The sequence below is a fragment of the Loa loa genome (assembly GCF_000183805.2).
Source record: "Loa loa unplaced genomic scaffold supercont3.133, whole genome shotgun sequence".
Classification (NCBI taxonomy): Eukaryota; Metazoa; Nematoda; class Chromadorea; order Rhabditida; family Onchocercidae; genus Loa; species Loa loa.
Genome location: NW_018108313.1, coordinates 102,736 through 126,543, shown reverse-complemented (window position 1 = coordinate 126,543; position 23,808 = coordinate 102,736). Strand labels below are relative to the sequence as shown.

Genomic DNA, 23,808 nt, shown 5'->3' with positions numbered 1-23,808 from the left:
CGACGTCAGAAGAAGTTGAAGAAAGCCGAAGAAGAGCAGCATGTTGAGCATGACGATGATGGTAATGCACATATGGCTATCTGATCGCTCAACAACTGCGATTATTTTTTTTCTTTAATAATTTTTTTGTTTGTTATTGCTCACCTCTTCTCTTGCATAATGATGGGCAGTTATCGGTTAATTATTTTCGTTAATTATTTATGAATTGATGGTGCTCAAAATAAGCATAAGTTCATATTTACAACTGAACTTGGAACTGTAAAAGATAATTAGTGTTACATTTGAATCTGTTGTGTTTGAATCTCAAATCCTGAATGTTTTGCAAAATGGTCCGTTGTTTTTGTTTGCTTCATATTAACTGCTCATTCCTTCTCATCACTTAAGCTTGACGTGACGTTTAATAATTGCATAATTATTCAAGCACAAATTAGTGAGTATGCTTGCATGAATGATTTCCCCGCAATTGCTTTTATTTCGATTAAAGAATATTTTACTTAGACATTAGGTCAAAAGTTATGATTGCTTGGACACCAGATTTGAGCTTATAGTTGAGTCACGGAAACAGTAGACGAAACAGATTGGTTCAAGCAACTTTTATTCCTTCATGAAGTTAAAATATGTGAAGAAAAATTTCAGTATAGACCGTTTTCATCCTCAAAAATCGGCGGATTCAGTTGTTTCGTTTGTAGCAGTTGTTCTCGACATTATCCGTTTTCATCTAATAATCTTTTGTCGATTAATATAATCGTATTGATTTAATATTTGTTTTATAATTCAAAACACACTCGATAGTTGCATTTGCATCACTAAAATTACAAAAAAAAAAAAAAAAGGAATTTGACATATTCCAAAGGATTTCTAATTTTGCATGTGCATGTGCTGATTGTAAATGAGTTGATGCTATATATCTTCCTCTTAAACTCTGCAGTATTTACCTTATTTTATTGTTTTGACAGCGGCAGTTTTAATCTGAAGCCAAATTCGAAATATCTATATTAATTATCATAATTATGAGCTTTCTGTTAGGTTCCAATAGTTCCACTATTTTTGTTATATTTTTTTCCTGATTTAAATTTAGTTATTTTGGAAAAGAAAGTCTTTGATTATGGTGCTTATTTTCTTGGCAGGAATTGCCGCATATGTGCTTATATGTATGCATTTGTGCGTTTTTTTAAGTATTCAATAGTTTCTGACAGAAAAAGTAATTGGTTTTCCATTATCGATAATAAATTATTCTAGCAATTCTGCTGTCAATTCACATCATGTTTTATATGCTTATTATATTTATGCGAATGTGAAATCGGAAAATTTAAACACTGGATGAGAATATAGCTAGCAATTATTAAGTTATGGATTACATCGGAAGTCGTCATTGATGCTGTAATTTCGGTGTTGATAGTGATGAGATGACAAGGATATTTCTTCAATAACTAGAACTGCTGAAGGATGTTTTCGTCATTTAGGTGCTGTTTTCAAATTGTTAAAAGGTTTTATGTTGCTGTGTACAATTGGTAAAATAGTATTGCAGACAAAGACTTACGTCTATTCTTTCTTGTAAGCTTATGCGTAATTTTGCTTGCAAATTATAACTTCATTTATACCTTTCATTTAGAGGATGCGTGATAAAAAGGTTTGGTTTATGGATGATCGACATCTAAAGAGCTTTTGGAACTATCATGAAGCAGCGCTGCGATGGTTTAAAGCACATCAAGCAGCTCGTGAATACGCAATCAACGATTCATCTGATACGATTTCTAATCCTGTCGATATGAAATCTAATATCAGTAAGAGACATGTTAAAAGCAATCACTTGCCATGTACAGGTATGTTTTTAAGCAGTTAGAAGTTACGGATTGTGTTATGTGTATTATTTACCGATGATGAGCATTTTTTCTTTACTTCATCAAGAATGCATTTTTACCTTAAATTGTATTTTTCATACATAATTTGTGAAAGTAGCTTTGAATTTTTCATCTTAAATTCTCTGTTCGTCATTGGGGATTATTAGGAATTTTTATGATAATAATTTAGTTTGCAATTATTCTTTGTGCTAATTCATCACTTGTTTTTCCCCTGTACATTGTGAACAACTTTGATTTGGATTTGATAAACTGCTAGTCTATTATGAATTTACCAAGTTAACAGTAAAAAAGCAGATTAGGATTAGAATGAGAAATGTATCGGTTGCGTCGTATATCAGTGATCTATTTTGCAAATGCATATCAGTAATATGTATATGTTGTATGTATTGTTTACCGAATAGTTTGTATTTCACAAATGCAAGTTGAAAGGAAAAATAACGATGTATTTTAGCACGAACTAGCAGTAATGATTCTTTACCGGATGTTAGACAGAAGTTATCTTCAAAGGATATAGATGAAGACATTGATATGAGTAGCGAAATGATTGCTTTTTTCCGACAAACAATCGAGCATAGGAAACAAAGTACGTATCTTTCAAATATATGAATGCCTTAAATATTTGTTTTTTGTAATTCTTAGAGAGGGATAATATATCTTTTAAATTATTGTATTAAATTTACTTTTTTTAAATTACTTTAAATTACTCATCTTTTTATAAATTTACTTTGGTCTTTTTTCGTTGCATACATCGCTATCAATTATAGAATTTTTGGAGGAAATCACCACTAGCATGTAAACTGAATTACTTCCTCATTAAATTAATGAATTAATTACTAACTTGGAGGTTTTTTTTTTTTAACATCCGTTAGCAATTATTATGAAAAGGATGTTTTTCTAAACTGTTTGTATGTTTTATGAGATGCTGATCGAAGTAAAGAAGCCAAGAAATATAACGACGACAACTGCTTCAGGGAGGATCAATATGTGATGGCTGACAAGAGTAAGTTCCTTTCTTCTGTACTGCTCTTCTAGGCTGAGTCTTTACTAAAATTGATCATGCTGTCTAGAATATCTTGCGAGAAATAGTGATCACTAAAAAAACTTGTGGACGCTGTTCTTTACTCGTTATCTGGATTTCATAATCCGGTTCATCAATTGTTTAAAGCAATCTGAACTACCCTAACTTTTCTGACCAGTGTAATGAATTTTCACCTTCCTGGAAACTTAAGCATGAGTAAAATGATTTTATTTAAGATGTACAGGTAACTTGAAGGATCATGTTGAAATGATGCGATTTTTATTCTTCAACCATGCTATTGCAGTTGGAGTTTACGGCAGCGAAAAGCGATCGTTTCAATTACCCAATGGCCCTGCTGAACGACGGAAGAAGTTCGATAAAATGAAAGAATTATACGGCACTGATGCGGAGAAAATCTTGGCAATGGAAGCGCACTTGGATCTTCGGTTCGAACAGAATTATTCTCAACCCGGTGCACACTTATGGCCCAATATACCATTAAAATTATAGTTCTGGAATCTTTGTTACATTTATATTTGCATTACCAATTTGTTAATTGTATGTTATTAGGCGTGTAACATAATAATTATAGGATGTGTTTATAGCATATTTTGAAATAGTTATTTAAACAAATGATTTGCAGCTGAAGGTTTTTATTTGATCTACTTAGTTAATTGAATTTGCTGGAAAATGTACTTGTTAATTTTTCTATAGTTATACATCGATTTATCAAAACGCAGTGTTTTGAGCTAAATGTGGAATTGCTCTTTCAAATAATTACAGTCCATGAACTCGAACACCCCACTACTTATTTCGTCACTTTCTGTTTTTCTTTTTTTTTTAATTTCCCGACTCTTTTTGCATATTGTGTTCATTTTTATGTAAAAATTGTTCAAACTCAATAAAGTTTTCTATTTTCTCCATTTAGTGTTACTTTATTACAGCTTATGAATTTGTTGCAGTAATGAACATTAGCTTCTTTTTTCATCCTTCCAAGACGAACTAAGTGGACAGGTTTCGTTAATTTCACGACGGTTTTTGTCAAATTATCAAACAGTGTGTTTAGGATTTTGGTATGCTTTCATTTTAAGACAAATTTGGTAAAAAATTTTGAATTGATCAACTTGGTGTTCGGGAATCGCAAAACCATAATTCATTTGTTTGTTTTCATTTGTTGTATTTTGCAAGCTTATTTGAATTTGCTGCTTCTGGGTTTTTAATTTTAGATTTTTAAAAACTGGAATATTTAGAATATGGGTAAGCGAAAGAGATCTGAGAATACGGAAGCTACTATTGGAGTCGGCGTCAAAAGGATGAAACTGCAAAACGATGGTAATTTATTGGAGATGGATTCAAATGAGGTGTCGCGAAATTTCATCGGAATGAACAAAAATAAAGCAACAAACTATCATAATAATAAACTGAAAATGGGAATGAATCGATGTATTGGGATGAGTTATCAAAGATTAAGACGGTAGAATTCGTCATCTTTTCGTTTCTTTCTTTCTTCGGCTATAACTGTTTTTGTTTGATAATTTTCCAACTGATAGAAATTCGCCAAATTTGTTGATTTTGTTGGTATTCGAAATTAAATTCACTGCTTTGTATTATATTGATAACAGGACAGCGTTGATGGAAAAGAATTTATTATAATATCGCGATAAACTTTGGATTTTTTAAATATCAACGATTGAAATAAATACCTAAAACTTTTCCTTCGGCCTATACTCTTTTTTTCAGTTTTAATTTATTAATTGTTCTAATTGTTATTTTCAAAATTGCAGGATTATGACTACAGATACAGAATGCGATCTGTTTGTAGTAGTGGAAAAGCGCCACATAACGATTGGATGGCATCAGTTAGGAGAAGCTGCTAATGCTATCAAATATATTTTAAAGTTATCACTTGGTCAATACAGGAAGTCGTAAGCTTCGTGATCAGTTTTTGTAGTTTCTATTCGTTTGTCAGCAGGGAGCTGATCAACGATATCTAAGTGTATTAAATGAAGTCATTATTTCATGATTTAATTTTTCTCTTCATTAAGAGTAATGATTGGCCGTGCAGCAGGCAAGTTAAGAGTGAAGCTTGAAATTCAAGCTGTATAATATAATAAATTTTATAAATCAAAAACAGTTAAAAGTTCCTTTAAGCAAGACTAGGAAGCTGACTAGTTATTTACAAGAAGGAAAAACTAGGACTTTAATTTAATTTTGATGTTTGGTAGTTAATTGTGTGTTAGTTTATGTTGAAATTTGTTTTATATCCATTAATTTGTTGAATTCAAATCAAATTACATTCCACTGAAGCGTTACTTTTTGTTGAAATCCGTATATAATTTCATATTTCAGATTAAACGGCATCTTATTAGCTGTGGGAAGGGTTGATATTATTGACAAGCCGTTTTGTATCGCTGATCAACCATGTATGCATATTGATTTAAATGTAAACTGTATTGTATTTCGCCCGAAACAAGACCACGTCTACAATTGCGTGGTAACAGCTATTGATAAGGTACTTTATTTTTGTGGTTAGAAATATGAAATTTTTTTTAGAAAACAAATTTTAGGAGTTGAAATTTGAAAAGGTTTTCAGTTTTAGGAAGTACTAATTTGCTTCAATTTCGTTCTGTGTTCTATTATCCACTTTCCCATTGGGTATTCTACCCATCGTTGTTGACTTTCCCTTGATTGTGCATCACGGAATGGTAAAGAAATAGGAAACGATGCTTAACATTTTAAATCATATTATGTTAGCGATCATTGACTTTTTAATAGCAACTGCTATTAAAAATTATCTTGATTATTGATATATCGAAGGTGCATGTTAATTTCAATTTTTCATCCTGTTTTTCCTTTAGAAATTCGTAACCGCTAAACTACACAACACGATAACTTTTTTTGCACTTGTGAAGAATACAAAGAAGTCTCTAGAGATTGGTGACCAAGTACTGATCAAATTTTGTCACATCGAAATCAAAGGTTCATTGTGCCAAATAAAGGGAATGATAATGTAGCGGATTATTGATAAATTGTTTGGTTTTGTTAATTCTTGAATAAATTCACTCTAAATAAACGATTTTTTAAGAAATTTAGTAGAAGTTTAACTTCTGTTTTTTGATTTATCAACCGTATCATTTCAAAATTTCAAAAATCATTGATATGGTCAAAGATGAAACCGGTTGTTAAAACTAATTTTTCATCATTTCCGTCGAAAAAAAAATGTATCCAGCAAATTGTGGACTTTTATGAATTACTTCTTTATGAATTAAAACTATGACTTTTTTTTACGAAAATTAACTGCGAGATAAAACAAATAGATTCAATTTTAAACGAGTCATTTTAGTAATTTTTACGGTATAATTCACGAGAAAAAACGGGTTATGCTGCTGGTTGTTTTGTTTTGCACAAATTTGGTACTTCCTGTCAGCGCGAATTATATAAAATGGTGTAAGCTCAAGAGTGACATCGAAAAAGACCTTAGCATTTCATGTTCATGTTAGAACCAATGATTTTATGATTGTTGGATAGAAGTTATTAAATGTTCCCTCTTTTACGTCGTCGAATAGTCATTACTGACGAAGGTATAAGTTGGATGAATCAATTAATCCATTAATTGATTCATCAGTTGCTTGATAATATTGTCGATGTTTTCCCATGGAATGTAGTAAATGAACCGTTACAATTTAACGTTTTTTTTCATACAGTTACTAAATTGTTAAAAAGTGGTCTCTTCTTGAATCGTTTGGAAGTAATTGTTATACAATGTTCAAGATTAGGTCAGTTGTTCGAAAATCACGAACAGTATTTTGGAACTGTAAGTTAGTAATGAACTAACTAGTAATCGACACGTGACCTCGGGCGGAATCGAACCGCCGACCTTCTGTGTGTTAGACAGATGTGATAACCGCTACACTACGAGGTCGGACATATTGGGCCCCTGTATCTTGGGTAGAATTTTATGAGTTAAGAAGAAAATGGAAGTGGAAGAATGCAAGGAAGATCAAAGTATCTGAACGAATTTGTCAACTGTTTTTAAAGGATTTCAAATAGCTCCCTTAATTGCTGCCAATATTTCTTGAAATTTCAACAAAATTTCTTTTTGAAATATTAAATTTAATCCATAAATATGATTGAATGTTATGCTTTCTTTTTCTCAAATCAAAAGTTAAACTTTAATTTTTTTTTAAATTAAACTTTAATTTTTGGTGAAGAAGAAATCAAATATCGCCCTTCCTATCATTGTTATTCAAGTATTAATCCATGCTGAAATGGAAAAGTATTTCGTGAGAGAGAACGAGAGAAGGAAGGAGAGGAGGGAGAATTCAAAATTACTGCAATTGATCGATAAATTCTCTTGGTCTCATTTCTCTCTCTCTCTCCCTCTCCCTCTCCCTCTCCCTGTCTCTGTCATATTTAATTGTTGACGATAAATTTTGTATTTTTCAAGTTGAAAAAAATTATTCTTAATATGTAAACAGTGGGAATTCATCCTGATATTTGAAATGGTTTATAAAGGTCAAAAGGAAATATATGTTGCTAATTTCCTTTCCTCCTCATTTCAATTAATTAAATTGTTGCTTAAACTAAGACTAACGGTAATAAATTGTATAACAAATGACTAATAATAGGTGAAATGTTTTTTATTTGAGGGAAAATTTAATCCAATCGTCATTTATCAAATACTTCAAATTCTGATTTGGCCATTTCAAATGACGAATTTAATTGTGCTAAGAGTCATTCCTCAATTGGTCAAGTTAAGTTGAATGAGTGAAACAATTTCGTATATGGAACTTCAAAATTTTTTAAACTTTTGGAAGATATCAAAATGAACGAAAGATGATGAAAGGGGGATGAGGGAGAAGTTTATATAATGCTTAGCAAAAAATTGAATAAACTTTTTGAAGTTAGTAATGGTCATTTCAATCAATCATCATATAATTCAAAGATCGAATCGAAAAAAATTTTTTTTTTTTGCAAATATTTAAGCAACAAATCAATCAATCGATAAAAAAACAATCAAAAGATAAAGTAAAACATAAATAATACATGATCAATTTATCATTATTGCCTTCTCACTTCAATTTTTTCACTTCAATAGTTTCTGGTAATTTCTCTTCCAATTTATCAGCCATGTCTTTATCTTTGACAACAAAAGTATAAAGATATTTGCTACATCGTAGCTTGAATTTCACGTCCTCTTTGTTCTTCTTGATTTTAATCGATTTTGCATCCGTTCGTTGGACGGCTTTCAGAAATGTTTTGATTTCGGTTATTTGTTGTGGCATTATTGAGTTGACAGATAAAAATGTCAGTATGATTAATTGCCAATTAAATTATCTGAAAAAAAAAGAAAAAGTGAACCGGAATTTCCAAAGAGGAGATAAATAAATAAATAAAAACGAAGAATAGTATTGAACAGAAGTGGAATAAAAATGAATGTTTGTTGTACAATACCTAATTACTTTCATGTAATTAGCATAATGAATGACGAATGAATTAGCAGGTAAATAATTATATAAAAGTGAACAAATCAATATTATATGCAAAAAAAGGGAAAAAAAATTACTCCATAACAAAATGCTTTAAATGGCAAAAGAAATCAATTAAAAAATTAAAAATTCGGTTAAAAATTTTGGAATTTGTAGTTTATTTTAAAAGAATAACTTAATTAACAGAATAAATCAGTTATTTATATAACATTGAAAGCAACTTACTTAGCAAACTTTTTAATCCCCAAAGTAAAAAGAATAACTTGAAATAGGATAAGTAAATAAGTAATAATTTTGGATTAGTTCATGCAAAAATCTGTTTTCCTTGAAATAATTCCCCCTAACGAATCGTCCAATAACGAAACTTGAGAAGACAAGTATTTTGAAATCAAATTTTATTGTAAATAAAGTCAAAATTTAAAGGAGATTAGTAAACGATGTCCGATAAAAGCGTAAGAATGGATAATTCGTTTTCACTGACCGCTTATGATGACCACTACGATGAAAACCTGGTTCAAGCTAGCAGCAATAGTAATATGGCAGATGTGAGATAATCGAAATGACAATTTTGCGTATAGACGTTTTCAACACCTAAAAGGTTAAATAATATAAATCATTTTGAATTTGAAAATGGATAATCAAATTCGAATCAGTTTACTGAAATTATAAAGTTTGCTAAATAATTAAATTTGAAAAGCGCAAAAAAAAGAAAAAACATAATGAACCATACGCATTCGATGTATTAGATGTTGTAAAAAAGGGTGTATGATGAGATAGGTAAGTTCGTGAGTATTGTGGCAGAAGGTCAGGTCATTTGATCCCGTTCTGTACAATGTGTCCCGGAGAAATCGATCACAGTTGTCATAGATCTATAATGACTTGTGGATGAGAAACTAGCAATGCATTTGTGCCTGCTAATAAATGCCAAAATAATTTTTATCCATTATTTAAGTACGCATTAAACAAGTTTCGTTTATTGAAATTTATTTAAATTTGAATTTTAAAATGGTTGGATTTGTAAAGGAAAGTTTTTAACAAATTATGTTAAGTATTTTTCGAATATTTTTCAGTTATATAATAATAAAGGTGCTTGAATGTGTGAAATTTTCGACTGAAACATTAATTTTTTGTATTAATTAAAGAATTTGTGCTATAAAAAACAAAAAGGAAAACCTGGGAGAGAAAAAGTTTCTTCTGAGCAACTTACATGGTATATAACTTTTTTTGATAAGTATGTAACTTAACGTTCAGTTATACTAAGCAAATTTCAATTAATTAAATGAATAGATTGAATGGATGGAATTTGCAATGAATTCGCTTAACTATTTGAGGGAAAAAAATATTTACTTCAAAAACAAAAAAGCATATTTCCAATATATGCAAATTTCCTTTTTTTTCATAATTTCACAATATTTTAATAATTTTACCATTCGTTAATATTGATTTTTACATTTCAAATCGATTCTTATTTACTTAATTTTAATTTCCCAATACTCAATCATTTAAATTTGTTGCACATTGCAACACTTTTATTCATATGAAGTTAAAAATTTTCTTTTTTTGCTAAAAATTGGAAGTAATTGGAATTAAATATCAATTTGTATTAAAATTCAATAATGAAAAAGACGGTGGTCAAAGTGGATTTTGTTCAATTTTTTCCATTAATTTCGTTCATCTCAAATGCTTATTAACAAGCATTCAATCACTTTCAATTTATTCATACATTCATTTCATTCATTCGTTCATATTCATTTACCTTTTATGTTTCAATTATCATTATATGAATGAATTTTAAGTTATTTCTTAAAAATTCGCTTCTAATGATCATATTTGTTTCATTTAACAATGAATCGAAATGTTTGTTCACTCATTTCATCACACTAATGGATGGGCGCAGTTGGACATTTTATATTGATATTTAGGCTCTCTTATACATGAAATTCAATTTTCACTGCCCATTTGTGTCCCATAAAAAGTGTCATAATTATCAGCCAATGATGGTAGATTTGATCTCCCTGGAGAATCCTTCTTCGTTCTCAGATTTCGAATGTTCCTTATTTAGACCAAATATTAATTGGGGAACGGGAGAAGAAAGGAGGATAGCATCAAGCAGATATTCGCGATATGAACTGATAAGGAATTATCCAGGTGGAAGAGTAGGCCACCTGAACCATCCCCTCGTTCAGGTGACTATGTCTACCTAGACCATTCCACCTCATTCAAGCGATTATGGCTACCAGGACCATCTCCATCTCATCCAGATGACTATGGTTACCTGGATCATTCCCTTATTCAGGTAACTATGGCTACCTGCACCCGCTATATCACCCCTTCCCCTCATTCACGTGGAAGAATGAATATAGTTACCTGAATGGTTCCTTCACCTTACGTGAAGCAAATCAAGAGGACTTATGTTACCATGCCGATTGCTTTAATACAGCATCAGTAGTATCATTTCTTCGCTCACATCATAAGACGTCATTTCACGTGATCGACGCATAACTGAATTCAATGTATGGTTGTATTAACTAAAGTTAATGGCGTGACACTGCGGAAAGGTCAATACCGTAACCCAGTAATTGATCATTGGGTATGATAGACCACATGCTATTATGGTCAAAGTATGGCGACTGTGAAGGTGAAGATTGTACAATCTCTCACGTATCACACAGACGTGCGCCCACGCATAGACCAACATTTGAGCGCTTGTAGGACCACCATTACATCCATTCTGAACGTGTTCATCCGGGTTGTGCATGGGCGCAAAAAGATATATGTTGTATGCCTGTGTACGTGGTTGTTCGAGTGCGTGTGTGTGTGTGTGTATGTGTGTATGTGTGTGTGTGTATATGTGTGTGTGTATGTATGTGTGTGTATGTGTGTATATGTGTGTGTGTATGTGTGTATGTATGTGTGTGTGTGTGTGTGTGTGTATATATTTGCGCACATGTATACGTGTGTCTGTGTGTGTGTGCCTGTCCGTCTGTCTGTCTACACGGATGTCTGATAAGTTCGTAAGTAATGTATCTATGACGATTGCGTGTGAATTGTACGATAACGATGTGCACGTCATTAGTGCAATTGCTGCTTGCACAAGTTCAGTTCATAATGAATCGGTGTAATTGTCCACTATTCCAATGGTCATCATCAATTCATGAGTGCCGTTATATATCATCTGTTTGCTACGCAAACGTTGCTCTTTATACTGCACAATTGTGATTAGAACGTTTCATTAATATTTAAATTATTTATATGAACGTCTTTGAAGTGTTACTGTTAGTTTACTCCAAAAAATTTTAATTTCAATTTGTATAAGTTAAATTATTCTTTTTTTCTCTCCCTTACACGTTTACACGTTTGTCAATACTATTATTTATCACGTCCTTTCTTATCCTTTTCCCTCACAGAAATAGTTTCTGTTCAAGTTCAAATGATTAATCGACCTTTGTTGCCCATTTCTTTTTTTTACTTACCTAAATTGGGAATGAAATTAAATTCAAACGATCTGGTATATTTTTCTCAATTTCAGTTTTGCATTCAATTTCATTTCAAATTAATTTCAATTTCATCATTTCTACTTATATTTTCATTTGAATTTATTAATTAAAAAAAAAAGGCCGAATGGCTAAGTAATTAGTAAAGCCAGGTAGCCAAGTAAATTAGTAATAGCTAAAGTAACACTAACTAGTTTGCTGAAAAGCATGGACTCATGATTGATATATCCGATTTGCCCTACAAGCTTGTTAAAAAGTATGGAGTGTTAGCTGATGTAACACGACTTATCTTGTAATAGCTACATGGATATCGTTCAATGATTTGATGGCATAAAATCCTTTTTCATTGCATTTTGAAACAAAACTTTTAGGGAATTAATGTTATTTGTTCAAAGGAAGCACATATTTCAAAGTTGAAAATGAGAGAGAGAGGGACGAGAAAACGGTCATTTACTGGATGGTAGTGAAAATGGTAGTTGGCTTCTAGTGTGAAATTTACTTTAATTAATTAACTTGTTTATTTTGTTTTCTTTATGTCATTCAAAAAATGGTACCCCATTGATTAAAAATTTGTTACCAATATCATTTCTTCTGACAGTAATATAAACTGCTCAATTGTCACCTGTCTTATGCTTCCTCTTATTTACTAATCATTAAATATATGCTACAAATTGGTTCATAACTGCGAAATTTCCTCTTTATTGCATTTTACACTTTTTTTTTGCTTCTTCTGAAACCTTATTTTAAATGATCACTGTTTTGCAACAGTGATGATTTTATAATGCAATCCATTTCATAATTCATTTTATAAACAGCATAATTTTATAATCTACTGTTTTTTTTATTTGATTATATGCAAATAATATATTTTTTGCAGATTGTTGACAAAAAAAGATTAACAAATTCACATTTAGTGCTACCTGTATACGTATGGAAGAAACGATTGATAATGGTTAAGGAAGAATTGATATTATTCCAAAATATGCAAACAAAATATCATACAGTGGTGGAATTGAAGCCACAGATGCTTTGTAAGTATTTTTGGTTGAAAATACAGGCAAGCATTAGTTATTGATTGGTGAAGATTTTCTATAGTTGAAGTCGACATGTATATTAACAGATAGATAGGTATAAATGAATTCAGTGTGATTCATAAATGGATGTCGTTTTTCGGATGGTATGTATATCTTTGTGGGAATAACGTCTAGTAATTTGTTATTCCCAAGAAATGAAAAAAATTCTTTTAAAAATGAACGCATTAAAAAGATGGTAAATTATTGCACAGTTGGATGCATTTCTGCAGGTGATTGAATTTGTTGGAATAGTTCGAATTTATTGAGAATAGTTAAGAGAAATTTATGAATGTCAGATTGATCTTAATATATATATTTATCATTTTCGTATTGTTATGTACCGAGATTTTTAAGTATTTTTAGTTTAGTATCAATTACAAAAATTATACCTTCAGAGTACTATTTACTTTTTACAAACGATGCCTCGTTCTTATGAATTATTATTTAATTTCTTTCACTCTCAAATTTTAAATGCATATTCTAGCATTAGGTGCTTATCCTGTTTTAATTTCCTGTGTAATATTTCGGAAACGAAGGTTAGTTATCATGTGTGATAAGCAGGAGAAATAGGTATAACGAGGAATTATTTCTGTTTTACTCTAAAAATTGGTAGAAATGAACCACTACATTAAGTTTGTTGTAGGAGATACTAACAAAGGATGTATTTGAAATTCTTAATTAATGTAAGGATATTTTAAATTTTGCGGGGAGGATTTTCGACTGATATATTCAAATTTCTACGATAATTTATCAGAATATATTTATAATGAATGTTTATTGTCATTATTAGAGTTAAGATTAGTTTGAAGAATAAGATATTAATTGAGGTAAACAGATGAGCGTTTTTGGATTTATCATTTGCTACTTGAAATACAGGAAGGAAAGGAGGAAGAAAGTATAGAGAGGGAAGAAAAGAATCACTCTTTCAAATATTGAATGCGCAAAATGTCTTTTACATCTATCCAAAAGAGTGGAGTTTGCGGCTGTTTTAGTTATAAATACATCGATGACTGCTGGACCGGTTGGAGGAGATAGAGGAGGAGCGCTTTAGGATGGAGTTGCGAGAAAAGGGTTCCATATACATATTTTGTAGATCGATATCTATTGACTTTGTACCCTAAATGCTACAGCAATAGCAGTAACAACTCTTCTTTTTATTTCGCCTTTTTTTGGTTTTCTTTTTTTGTCCATAAGTGGTATAATGACACAGCTGGACCGTTTACATTTTACTGAAATGATATAGATGGCGAAGCAGTAACAGCAGCATAGTCAGTTAATTCTTTCTTCATATAATTTTCACTTCCGATTATTAAAAATTTTCTGTTTTAGTTTTATAGTCTTTTAATAGAATGTTATATACAAAGAAGAGTGCCTATATTTGCATTATTTCTTGTAAACATTTTTTTTAGATATTTATGAAATTGACATTAACGTTGTTAAATTTTTTCATTTCTAGTCATTTAACTTCTATTCTCAGATATTCGCTATAACAGTTGAATAATGCTAGCTTAGGCCTGCATCAATAATCAGTCCAAGATAGAAGCAGAATAAGTTGACTGAAGTGGTAGTCAATCAATGCAATCTTTTACAAGTGCGTATATTGAGTGGTTGGATCGTAGTTTTGCGTCCGCTAGTTGGTGAGTGACTTATTTTATTGACAGAATATGAGCTAAACGTTTCAAAGTTGTAATAGGATAAATCCCACCTAGTCTCTCTTTATTTATACAAATCATTTATTGATACTAAAAATATGTGTTTCTTCTGTCTATATATATAGATAGCTATGATATGATTTATTGTCTTTGGAATAAAGGTATATCGATATAGATTGAAAGATAATAATTCTGCTAAAAGTGGGATATGCACAAAGTGTATATACTTCATCCATCTCATTGTATTGCAATAAATTATAAAGCATTTTCTTAGGAAATCAAAAAACGAAAATTTATCATAAATTTCGGAAAAATATCATAAAATGTTTAGGTTGCATATTGTTCTTTTTTTTTTCCTCTTTAAATTTTTATTCAAGAAAATTCCGTTCAAAATAGCTACCAATTTTAAGTATCGTTTCGTTTCAAAGGAAGAAACTTTCTTTCTTCAGAATGATTCACTCAACTAAACTAAAATCAGCAATATTACAACATTAAAGTCATTTTTCTTCTCACTTTCCCTTTTTTTTTCATTTTTTCCTAGCAGGGAAAAAAATTTGTTTAGATAAATCAATTGGATGACAAATTCCTTTGAGGTTATTGGTTTATTGAATGTGGATAATAAGTGCAAATGTGAGTAGAACGAAGCGAATTCAGCAATATGCCAATGACTGCCAATGTAATATGACATGACATATGGAAAGAATAAGATAATATATCGTATAATTGTATCTCTGTCTAGATTTCTAACAGTTAGGTAGAAGATTGATTAGAATAATCGAAAAAGAGTTGCTATTATATCATACATCAAGTATTGTAATATGAATCTTACTTCAAAAAGTTTCATTAGGTATGTTCTCATCCAACAGTAAATGAATTTCCCCAATTGTCACTGCCAACATTCAAGGATGATCTCAAAGCTTGGAGAGAGTATTGTACTGAAATTCTAGTATCATTTTCACTGATAATATATATATACATAATCCATAGATCTTTTTTTACTAGATAATGTTGAATGACAAAAGCCATATAAAGAAATATTATAGTAGTAGTGGATGGGCAATTCCTTGCAATTTTCTATTTTTCAACTTTCTCATAGTAACAGTTCTGATATTTGTATGCATATTAATAATACTTTTGCGGTGTTATTATATCGATTTTTTCTTGTGAGTTATTAGTTTTTCCTGCACTTGATACCAATAAGCATTGTTTTTAGATTTTTTGTGTACCTATTCTCCGGTTAAATGACGTCATTTGCCAATACCATCATTCTCGTTTTCAAAATGATTTCTTCATTTGCGTCCCTATTTTGGTATTGATACCAAATTAACATAACTATATGCCAATTTTATTGTTAATAGTGTGCATTTCCCCTGTCATCGCACAACATTCCTCTTCCTGTCACCTATTACTTTGCAATAATTCTTCCATTATTATCCCCCGTTGCTACAACTATTATTTTTATTATTACTTATTGTCATTGTATTTGTTTATTGTCACTATTAATTGTTATTTATTATTATTTATCGTATTTGTTATTGTTCTGTTCATATTGTTATTTTTGCTATCATATTCTTACTGCTTTATTATCACTGTTGCTTATATTGTCATGATTGTTATATTATTTTCACCTTGTAGTCACAAACTCAATACTTCAACGTATATTATCTATGAATCACCATCTACGTTATGTATTAGTCAGCTAAGTTATTTTCATTGTGCGACCTCTCAGTTGCATTAGTTCATTGTTTATTTTCTGTGTTGATTTATTTATTTTTAATGCCTTTCTTGGCTAACATATAATTAAACATTTAGAAATTTAAATAAGCTTCAATCTTTCGAAATCTAAGTTTAGTTTTTAGTTCTAAGTCTTTGTCGATAACGTTATAATTCACTCTTAGGATTTTAGGGAAGCTCGTAATTCAGATGTTTGCAGTTGTTTTCGAGATTATCTTGTAGCCATGCTTTATTACCACTTAACTTTTCTCTCATTGTTGTCGCTTGTTAAAACTTCACTTTTATTGGTTCGGTCGATCGCTAACGCCAATTTAATTTTGTCACTATTGGAATGTAATGCGGCACAGCCTTCTTTTTATTCGTGCAAATTTATCTCATTTTATCATCCAGATCGCTTAAATAATGTCTTCTTAACGAAATCATCTTTGAAAAAGATGAAAAAGGCAACATTCTGAGAAGGGCAACGCTTTTTTCTCATACCATTTGTAATTTTCTTCTGTTTTAGTTTAGGTTACTAAGTCATTTTTTTTTCTCTAAATATTGTATCTCTCAAATGTCATCCTTCTCGTTTTCTTTCCACTAATTTTCGTAATTTTATTGATTGTATTCAACCGTATTTTTCTTTTCTAGCACGTTGCGGATTTGGAGTCAGCAAGAAAGTTACCCGACGTAATTCGTCGTCTCCGTCGTATTATCGTGTTACAGATAGAGGAGTCATGGCGGTACGAATTGACGGTTTGCAAAAGGATGGCTCAAAAGACGACTCGACATCTCGGTTGCCTCCTGAAGAGGAGCTTCTGAATGCTTTCGAAGAAGTTTTGGTACCGTTTCTACTTTTATTTATCTTTTATGAAGTGCTAAACAGCAAAAATGAAAGTTAGGAAGAGATTGAGTAGCGAGAATAGTTAGAAATAATTATTGGTTTTTCTGTCGTGCAAAATTCTTCACGTGCAGTTGATTAGATTTTGTTGTTGATAAATTTTAACTAATTGACGTCAATATGAATAGGTTTTGTTTATCACTTAAGAATTTCAGCATACAGCAGTGTTTCCCGAATATTGTTATGAAGCATTCGGAGTAGTGAAAATCTATTTAGCATAGTGAAAATTTGGAGAATTCAATTATTGTATATTTGATTGCTGAAATTTGCATGCAATTTTCTTTTCACTGTTTACAGAAAGAAATTTAAATTTCCTAATCACGTACTTATTCTTTCCTGGTAGTTTCTCTAAAACTAGAAATGTGCAAATTGTTGAATATTTTGCATTTCTGTTCGAATGCAATTTGTTAAGATTTCTGTCATGCAATTTTTTCCTTCAGAATAAAATGGATCTTCCTCCAGACAAGATGCGGATTTTAAGAAGTTACGATTTAAGTAAGAAATGGGAATTGGTTTGTGATCAGGTTCGTCTTTCTAAACATCTTCGTAGTTTTTTGTTTCAAAAAGTGAAAGAAAATTGTTTTCAAATATTACTGGTTAAAAAGAAAAAATGCTGAAATCATGGGTTCTGTGAACTGAAAATCAAATATATTGTTGGTATAAATGGAGTATTTTTTGCCGTATAATTTTTCAGTTAAGCTGATGACGGTCACTTTTTTTAAGTATTTATGGCCACTGTACGTTTGATTCCTGAAAATAATTGTCGTAATTGATATCATTTTTCATGCTTTTACAGAGTTTTTTTTTTTTTTTTAATTGCAGAGAAGAATGTATGCCGTAGCAGACCCCTCTGTGTATCTGGAAAAATTGGCAGTTTATTTGGATCGGAGAGTTTCTAAAAAGGTGTGGTCTTTTTTCCTGTTCTAAGGTCTTTCATTATCGTATTGTCTTTAGTTTTTTCCTTTCATCTTATGGTGACCAGTGGTTGTTAAATTTGCAAAAAGTTGGTAATAATTTATGGCCCTATGAAAACTACTGAACGTTTAGTTCATTAAATGTAGGCAAAAAAGGCAAATTTTGTTGCAAAAGCTTTAAAATAATGAATGGCAAGTGGAAAAGAATTTGATGGATTGCGTAGTATTTCCTCTATTTTTAAAAATGGATTTTTCTGTTTTCCATCGTTATTGGCCGGAGAACAGTTAACTTAGATTTCGTTTATTAAATTTACTTTCCTTCGATTTTACTTGTGAAAAAAATTTAATCAAAGCATTTTGCAGAGAAAAAAGTTGCTAGGTGATGAAACTTCAACAAAAATATTAAAGCATATCGAGATATCATTGCGAACAAACAGTATCGAGTAGGCTTATTCTTTTATTGCATGATTTGAATAATGTTGGTATCGTGTTCGAGTAATTACGATTACATTTATTATTATTTACACTGATCGTATTATTTTAAAAAATTCTTGTTATGAAACCAACGGAATAAATTTTTGGTCGAACGGTAAATTTTCTTGTTTAAAGTTGGGTGCGAATGTTTCTGAACGACCAGAATAATGGATTAGACATGTTGGTGGATTACTTAACGCAACTTCAAGAGGATGGAAGCTGGGGAAGGTACATTCGTTTTTTTTGTCATGAAAAATCGAAGTGTGAGGTGATGTTTCACACAGCGTTACTGTGCAAATGCAACGGAAGAAAATGCTTTGAAGTGATGTATTTATAGTACTTGCAACGATTCAAATCAAGATGGTGCTTCATCAAGTGGTGCATTTCCCTATTCACATGCATCGCAAAGTCATACTTTAGCAGTTTTGAATTCCAACGACAACGATCACTTTTCGGATGAAAGAATAGCGGGTGGCTTATTTCGGCGAACTACAAGCGTTACAAAGAAATGTTCAAAGAATCACGGTGATCGTGATGATGACATACATGTGTGTGTGAGCTGTCTGCGAGCAATCATGAATAACAAAGTAAATATTCATTACAAAAGTATGTTAAGCATACTAAGAACGTTTCTTTGAAAAGTATGATAGTTGACAGTTAAAGTATGATAGGGAAAAGTATCATGCTCAGGAAGTATAACGGTTAAATGTAATAGTCTGTCATGATAGTTAAAGTATGATAGTGAAAAGTAAGATGGTTTGGTCAAAAAGTATGATAAACAAACGATTTGATTTCTCATTTTTACAATTCTGTTTTGCAAAATTGTTGAACCTTCTTATACATTTAATTCCTAACACATTAGGAAGCCTTTCATACGTTTAGCAAAACTGATTTTACATCAGATTACCGTTGCAGTACGGGTTCAACATGGTGTTTAATAATCCACAAGCAATTTATTGTATAGCTCGAAGTATTCTGCATCAGAGTTTGCGGTTTGCAATTTCATAATCCTTCTACACACATTTACGAATAAGCTCAGGATTTAATTAATTTTTTTCTCAAAAATTTCCTGTTTTTCGATAACGCTTCATTAAATAGTGAAGTGTTTTTCCTTTTAATCGGTGTTGATTTCCGAATATTTGAATTATTCGTAAATTTTCCTTGTTGTTTGTGATCAGCACGCAAATTCTTTTACTTCAGGACAAAAGCTTTGGCATTAGAATTACTTGCAGCAATATGTCTTGTTAATGGTGGACATGATTTGATAATCAGTGCATTTAATCGCTTCCGATCGGTAAGTTTGTTTTGCTTCTGAGACTTTGATTGATTTCCTTTTATGCTTTTGAAACTGCTTCTTGTGCAGCTATATTCTTACTACTAGGACGATTACTCGTAATATGTTTGTTGCTAAAAAAAAAATCGATGTTTTAGTTTGTTATTTGGTGACAGGTGACATTAGTTGAAGTATCTGGTTCCATGTCTCGTTTCAAGACATTATAAAATTTTTGGTACCAGAAGGTTCTTTCATATTAATTTATGATTAACCAACGATGAGTCATTCACTAAAGAAGGCAGGATCTACTATTCAGAATATGTCAAACATCAAGGGTTGTTGCTCTTTCACTTAAAATGAGCATAACATTCCCTTCCTACAACTCTAAATTAAATGCCGCTTCAAAAAATCGAAAGCAGTTAGCTATGGAGCTCTTTTTACAGGAATACAAAGAAACCTATCGATTTCAACTATTGTTTTCTTATTTCATTAAACCACCGGAATTCAATGTTGATTTTATGACATCATGTATGCAGTTTTTCAATATTGTGGTACATTCTACGGAAAGTATGAACTATCGAAGTTACTTGCAATATGAGCTTACTCTTCTGGGTCTTGATGATTACCTAGAGGTATTTTTTTATCTGGGATCATCGGCAGAAATTGTTTTAGCTCTGAACGCTCTGTACCTTAGAGCATATACAGTTCATCAGAAGATATGAATTTCAAGTACGGTGAAGGATAAACTAAGATTTAATAAGAATGCAGAATAATGTGCCAAACACTCGTGAAACGTATTCTTTCTAAAGCCAAATTGCATGCTTTCACAACCATTCATTAGACCCCTTTGAATATCCCATTGTAATTTGTGCTTACAAAGTGAATTAATTTACCAAAATGTCGAGTAGGTTTAACAAACTTTTCATGAGATTCCCAGGTAAATTCAAATTTATACGTATTGCAGGTGCTGCGAAACACAGAGTGTGAGCAGTTACAAACACATGTAAATGCATATTTGGACAACAAGATTGATGTACATTTCCTACTGGATGAGAGTGATAAAAAGGTCGAATTGGAAGGAGAAAATAGTCGTCTCACTGATGAGTTGTCGAAGGTTGCTCTGTCAAATTTATTTGTTTTTACATTTTTTTTTCTTGTATTATCTCTTTTTTCCTTGTATTATCTTTATATTAGTAACAACATTTTCGATTTGTTTAAATTCATTTTTCATTTAATTCGAGAAGCATAACATTGTAATTCCTTAAAAGTCGCCTTTTTTAGCTAATTTTTTTGAAATTCTGTGGAGTTGCTGGGTTCCTGATATTCTGGTAAATTTTCTAATTTTTTTTTAAAGAATTTATGTTTAGATCAAGGAAAGGTTGCAAGTAGTGGAAGCCGATTATATAGCTCGTTTGGCACAACTTGATCGTCGTTTGAAGGAGTTGAATGCGGAGAAAGAAAAACTTCTAAAGGAGCATGATTCCACATTAAGCACGATGAGACGAACATTAAATGAGAAAGATAAAGCAAGTCGAGAACAGCAAGCGAAATTGGAATCTAAAATACAAGAACTTGAAAGAATGCAAGCAAACATGAAAGGTATGCACTTGTTCTATGCATTTCGAAAAAATCAGAATCAAAAAGCTATTGGGTATGCTTATATCACTTTATTTTCTTGTATATTTATGCTCTCATATAGCTAGATGTTTGGTGGGAGAAGTAAATGATTGCTCTTTTTTTACTTGATGAAATTTACATATATTAGCTGTTGAAAATGTTGCTTGCGGGAAAGTTTTTTCATAAACTTTTTATCTAGAATATTTGTGAATGTACCAAATCTCTGTGTCTCTTGTCTTCGAATGCGACATTAAAAAAAGATTTGAAATCAAATATGACACTTATGAACACCTTGATTGTCTTTACTTAAAATTCTTATTCGTTGATATCTTCAATTTGCAGCTGGTTTGATTGAAGCTAAAAGAGAATCTGTATCAACGACAAATTCACCAAGCCCTCCACCACCACCACCTCCAGGACCTCTTCAGAGAATGGAACCTGCAAAACTGGCAGCAGCGAATCATATCCCACCACCTCCACCACCACCTCAAGTAAACAATGCAATCGGAAAATTACCTCCACCACCACCGCCACTGTTAAATCCAGTCAGATCTTCACAATTATCTTCAAAAATTTCACCTCCTGCCAGCGATGTTATGACTATCAAAAAAATCTATAACACTAGGTAAGTCTGTTCTTAACAATAATAGCCTTTGAAATTTTCTTCAGAATAAAAAAATGGAAACTTTTTTCCGTCTGCTGCTTCCTTTTTACATCAGTATTGAAGATCATCCTAAAAATTCGTATTAGATAAATTTAATCGCAACTAATGATAATAATGATTCGCTGTGGATATATCTAATGATAGAAGAAAGAAGGACGATATTTCTTTTTTAAAAAAAAAGTGCGTTTAGGAATAAGCTACCATTATTGAATTGGTGTCCACTGAAGCCAAATCAGGTGAAGGATACAGTTTTCAACAATCTTGACGATGAAAAGATAATGGATGTAATTTTTTTTTTTTCAACCAAATAGTATTTGTGGTGAAGTAAAAGTTGTTACAATTATTTCTGTTCTTTTGGTGTCATTATTCTTTTAACATAGATTTTCTCATTTTCATACCATTCACTAGCCTTTTTTTTCAAATTTATCCAATCAATTTTCACCTTAGAAAATCGACTTTACTACTTTGGAAGATCTGTTCAAAATTGGAGTTGCTAAACGTCCTGACGCCACCGAATCATCTTCATCGGGACAACATTCTCCAAATGGTATCGGTAATGGTAGCACAATCAAGAAAAATACCATTTTGGACACGAAACGTCTGCAAAATATTGGTTAGCTTCAGTTGACTTAACAGTTTTTTATTTAGCTGATATTACAATGATAATTATAAATACAGCAATATTTTTCTGCTGTATTTATGTATGTTTATATGTGTGTTATTCCTATGTTTAGCAATCGCCTCTATGATAGCGATAAATGAATGTTTCATACAGTCTGTGAAATGTTCTAAAAGGCGTTCAGTTACTTTTTAAGCTTTGAGAATGGAAGCAAACGAGAGATGGGAAATGAGAAAGATAGGAAATTCTCATACTATCTATTGACTGTATGAAGTTGTTATGGTTTTAAGACTGCATGAGAAGGCGACAGAGTCAAATTTGAATTTCTCCGTCAGGACCTTGATTCCTTGTACTAAAATCTTGACTTAAAAAATATTTTCCAAAATAATTAAAAATAGTTTTGCAAGTTTTAAGAGGATGCGCTCACAGATATCGTTGTGGCATCATTATAGTTTTTATTCTAGCAATCACATGCCGGAAACTAGCAATGAGTGCACCAGTGATTATGTCTGCTGTGCATCGAATGGATCTGAAAGCTCTTATCCCGGAAAGCGTTGATATTTTGATAAAGATTGCGCCAACGCATGAGTAAGCATTTTTCTCTTTAATGGTAGTAGTGATTTTTTGCTGATTCACATTGATGGAAAAATAAGGCTTTGAATCTGTAGAATTTGAACGATTAAGAAACCTGGTAAGTTTAGAAGATGACTGAATGGAATATTTTCAAATTCTGTTTTTAGAGAAATAGTGAAATTCAAGGAATATGAATTAGAACATAAAAATTTCTCGGATCTTTCGGATGAGGATCAGTTCCTCGCTCAGCTTGTCAAAATTGAACGGTTTGAGCACAAAATCAAAATAATGTCCTTCATGGCAACTTACGACGAAAGTGCTGATCTGCTAGAACCGGTAAAACTATATCACTGTCAAATAGAATAAGTTCTTTATTTCAAAATTTCTAAATTATCAGTCAACAAAAAGAAAGAGCTGGTTTCAATTAAGATGAATATTTGCATATCATTATTGTTTATTGTTATTATTATTA

At 31.3% G+C, this 23,808-nt stretch overlaps 5 protein-coding genes and 1 non-coding gene across 6 annotated transcripts in view; 3 read left to right on the top strand and 3 right to left on the bottom strand.

The window, feature by feature from the left end:
• Positions 1–1,273: 1,273 nt before the first annotated feature.
• LOAG_04520 (hypothetical protein) lies at positions 1,274–3,390 on the top strand (the record flags this gene model as incomplete). Its single annotated transcript, XM_020446621.1, has 5 exons — positions 1,274–1,463; positions 1,613–1,823; positions 2,314–2,445; positions 2,782–2,862; positions 3,125–3,390. Exons 2-5 carry the CDS (start codon positions 1,616–1,618, stop codon positions 3,388–3,390), a joined length of 687 nt encoding a protein of 228 aa, XP_020303066.1. The 5' UTR covers positions 1,274–1,463; positions 1,613–1,615.
• A 731-nt stretch (positions 3,391–4,121) lies between these two features.
• LOAG_04519 (hypothetical protein) lies at positions 4,122–5,954 on the top strand. Its single transcript, XM_003140056.2, has 4 exons — positions 4,122–4,354; positions 4,665–4,805; positions 5,230–5,392; positions 5,739–5,954. The coding sequence occupies exons 1-4, from the start codon at positions 4,134–4,136 to the stop codon at positions 5,892–5,894; spliced, it is 681 nt and encodes a 226-aa protein (XP_003140104.1). The 5' UTR covers positions 4,122–4,133; the 3' UTR covers positions 5,895–5,954.
• Positions 5,955–6,729: 775 nt separating this feature from the next.
• Positions 6,730–6,802, bottom strand: LOAG_20052. Its single transcript has one exon. It is a non-coding gene; the product is annotated as a tRNA-Val (tRNA).
• Positions 6,803–7,952: 1,150 nt separating this feature from the next.
• LOAG_04518 (ribosomal protein L38e) lies at positions 7,953–8,165 on the bottom strand (the record flags this gene model as incomplete). Its single annotated transcript, XM_003140055.1, has 1 exon — positions 7,953–8,165. The coding sequence occupies one exon, from the start codon at positions 8,163–8,165 to the stop codon at positions 7,953–7,955; it is 213 nt and encodes a 70-aa protein (XP_003140103.1).
• A 2,728-nt stretch (positions 8,166–10,893) lies between these two features.
• LOAG_04517 (hypothetical protein) lies at positions 10,894–11,442 on the bottom strand (the record flags this gene model as incomplete). Its single annotated transcript, XM_003140054.1, has 1 exon — positions 10,894–11,442. One exon carries the CDS (start codon positions 11,440–11,442, stop codon positions 10,894–10,896), a length of 549 nt encoding a protein of 182 aa, XP_003140102.1.
• A 5,596-nt stretch (positions 11,443–17,038) lies between these two features.
• LOAG_17822 (CBR-FRL-1 protein) overlaps positions 17,039–23,808 on the top strand; it is a gene marked incomplete at its 5' end in the record, with an annotated part of 9,792 nt that continues 3,022 nt past the window's right edge. Inside the window, 16 exons of the mRNA XM_020450485.1 lie at positions 17,039–17,143; positions 17,643–17,726; positions 18,025–18,105; positions 18,480–18,559; positions 18,726–18,818; positions 18,928–19,177; positions 19,506–19,582; positions 19,791–19,884; positions 20,307–20,495; positions 20,828–20,977; positions 21,231–21,462; positions 21,823–22,105; positions 22,335–22,428; positions 22,592–22,757; positions 23,228–23,351; positions 23,504–23,672. Of these exons, the coding sequence (XP_020305835.1) occupies positions 17,039–17,143; positions 17,643–17,726; positions 18,025–18,105; positions 18,480–18,559; positions 18,726–18,818; positions 18,928–19,177; positions 19,506–19,582; positions 19,791–19,884; positions 20,307–20,495; positions 20,828–20,977; positions 21,231–21,462; positions 21,823–22,105; positions 22,335–22,428; positions 22,592–22,757; positions 23,228–23,351; positions 23,504–23,672 (2,271 nt within the window). The remainder of the gene's footprint in view (positions 17,144–17,642; positions 17,727–18,024; positions 18,106–18,479; positions 18,560–18,725; positions 18,819–18,927; positions 19,178–19,505; positions 19,583–19,790; positions 19,885–20,306; positions 20,496–20,827; positions 20,978–21,230; positions 21,463–21,822; positions 22,106–22,334; positions 22,429–22,591; positions 22,758–23,227; positions 23,352–23,503; positions 23,673–23,808) is intronic.

Coding starts and splice junctions, on each gene's coding strand:
- LOAG_04519 (XM_003140056.2), top strand. CDS start 4,134: ATGGGTAAGCGAAAGAGATCTGAGAATACGGAAGCTACTATTGGAGTC. Junction 4,355..4,664: donor AGTTATCAAAGATTAAGACG/GTAGAATTCGTC, acceptor TCAAAATTGCAG/GATTATGACTACAGATACAG. Junction 4,806..5,229: donor CTTGGTCAATACAGGAAGTC/GTAAGCTTCGTG, acceptor TTCATATTTCAG/ATTAAACGGCATCTTATTAG.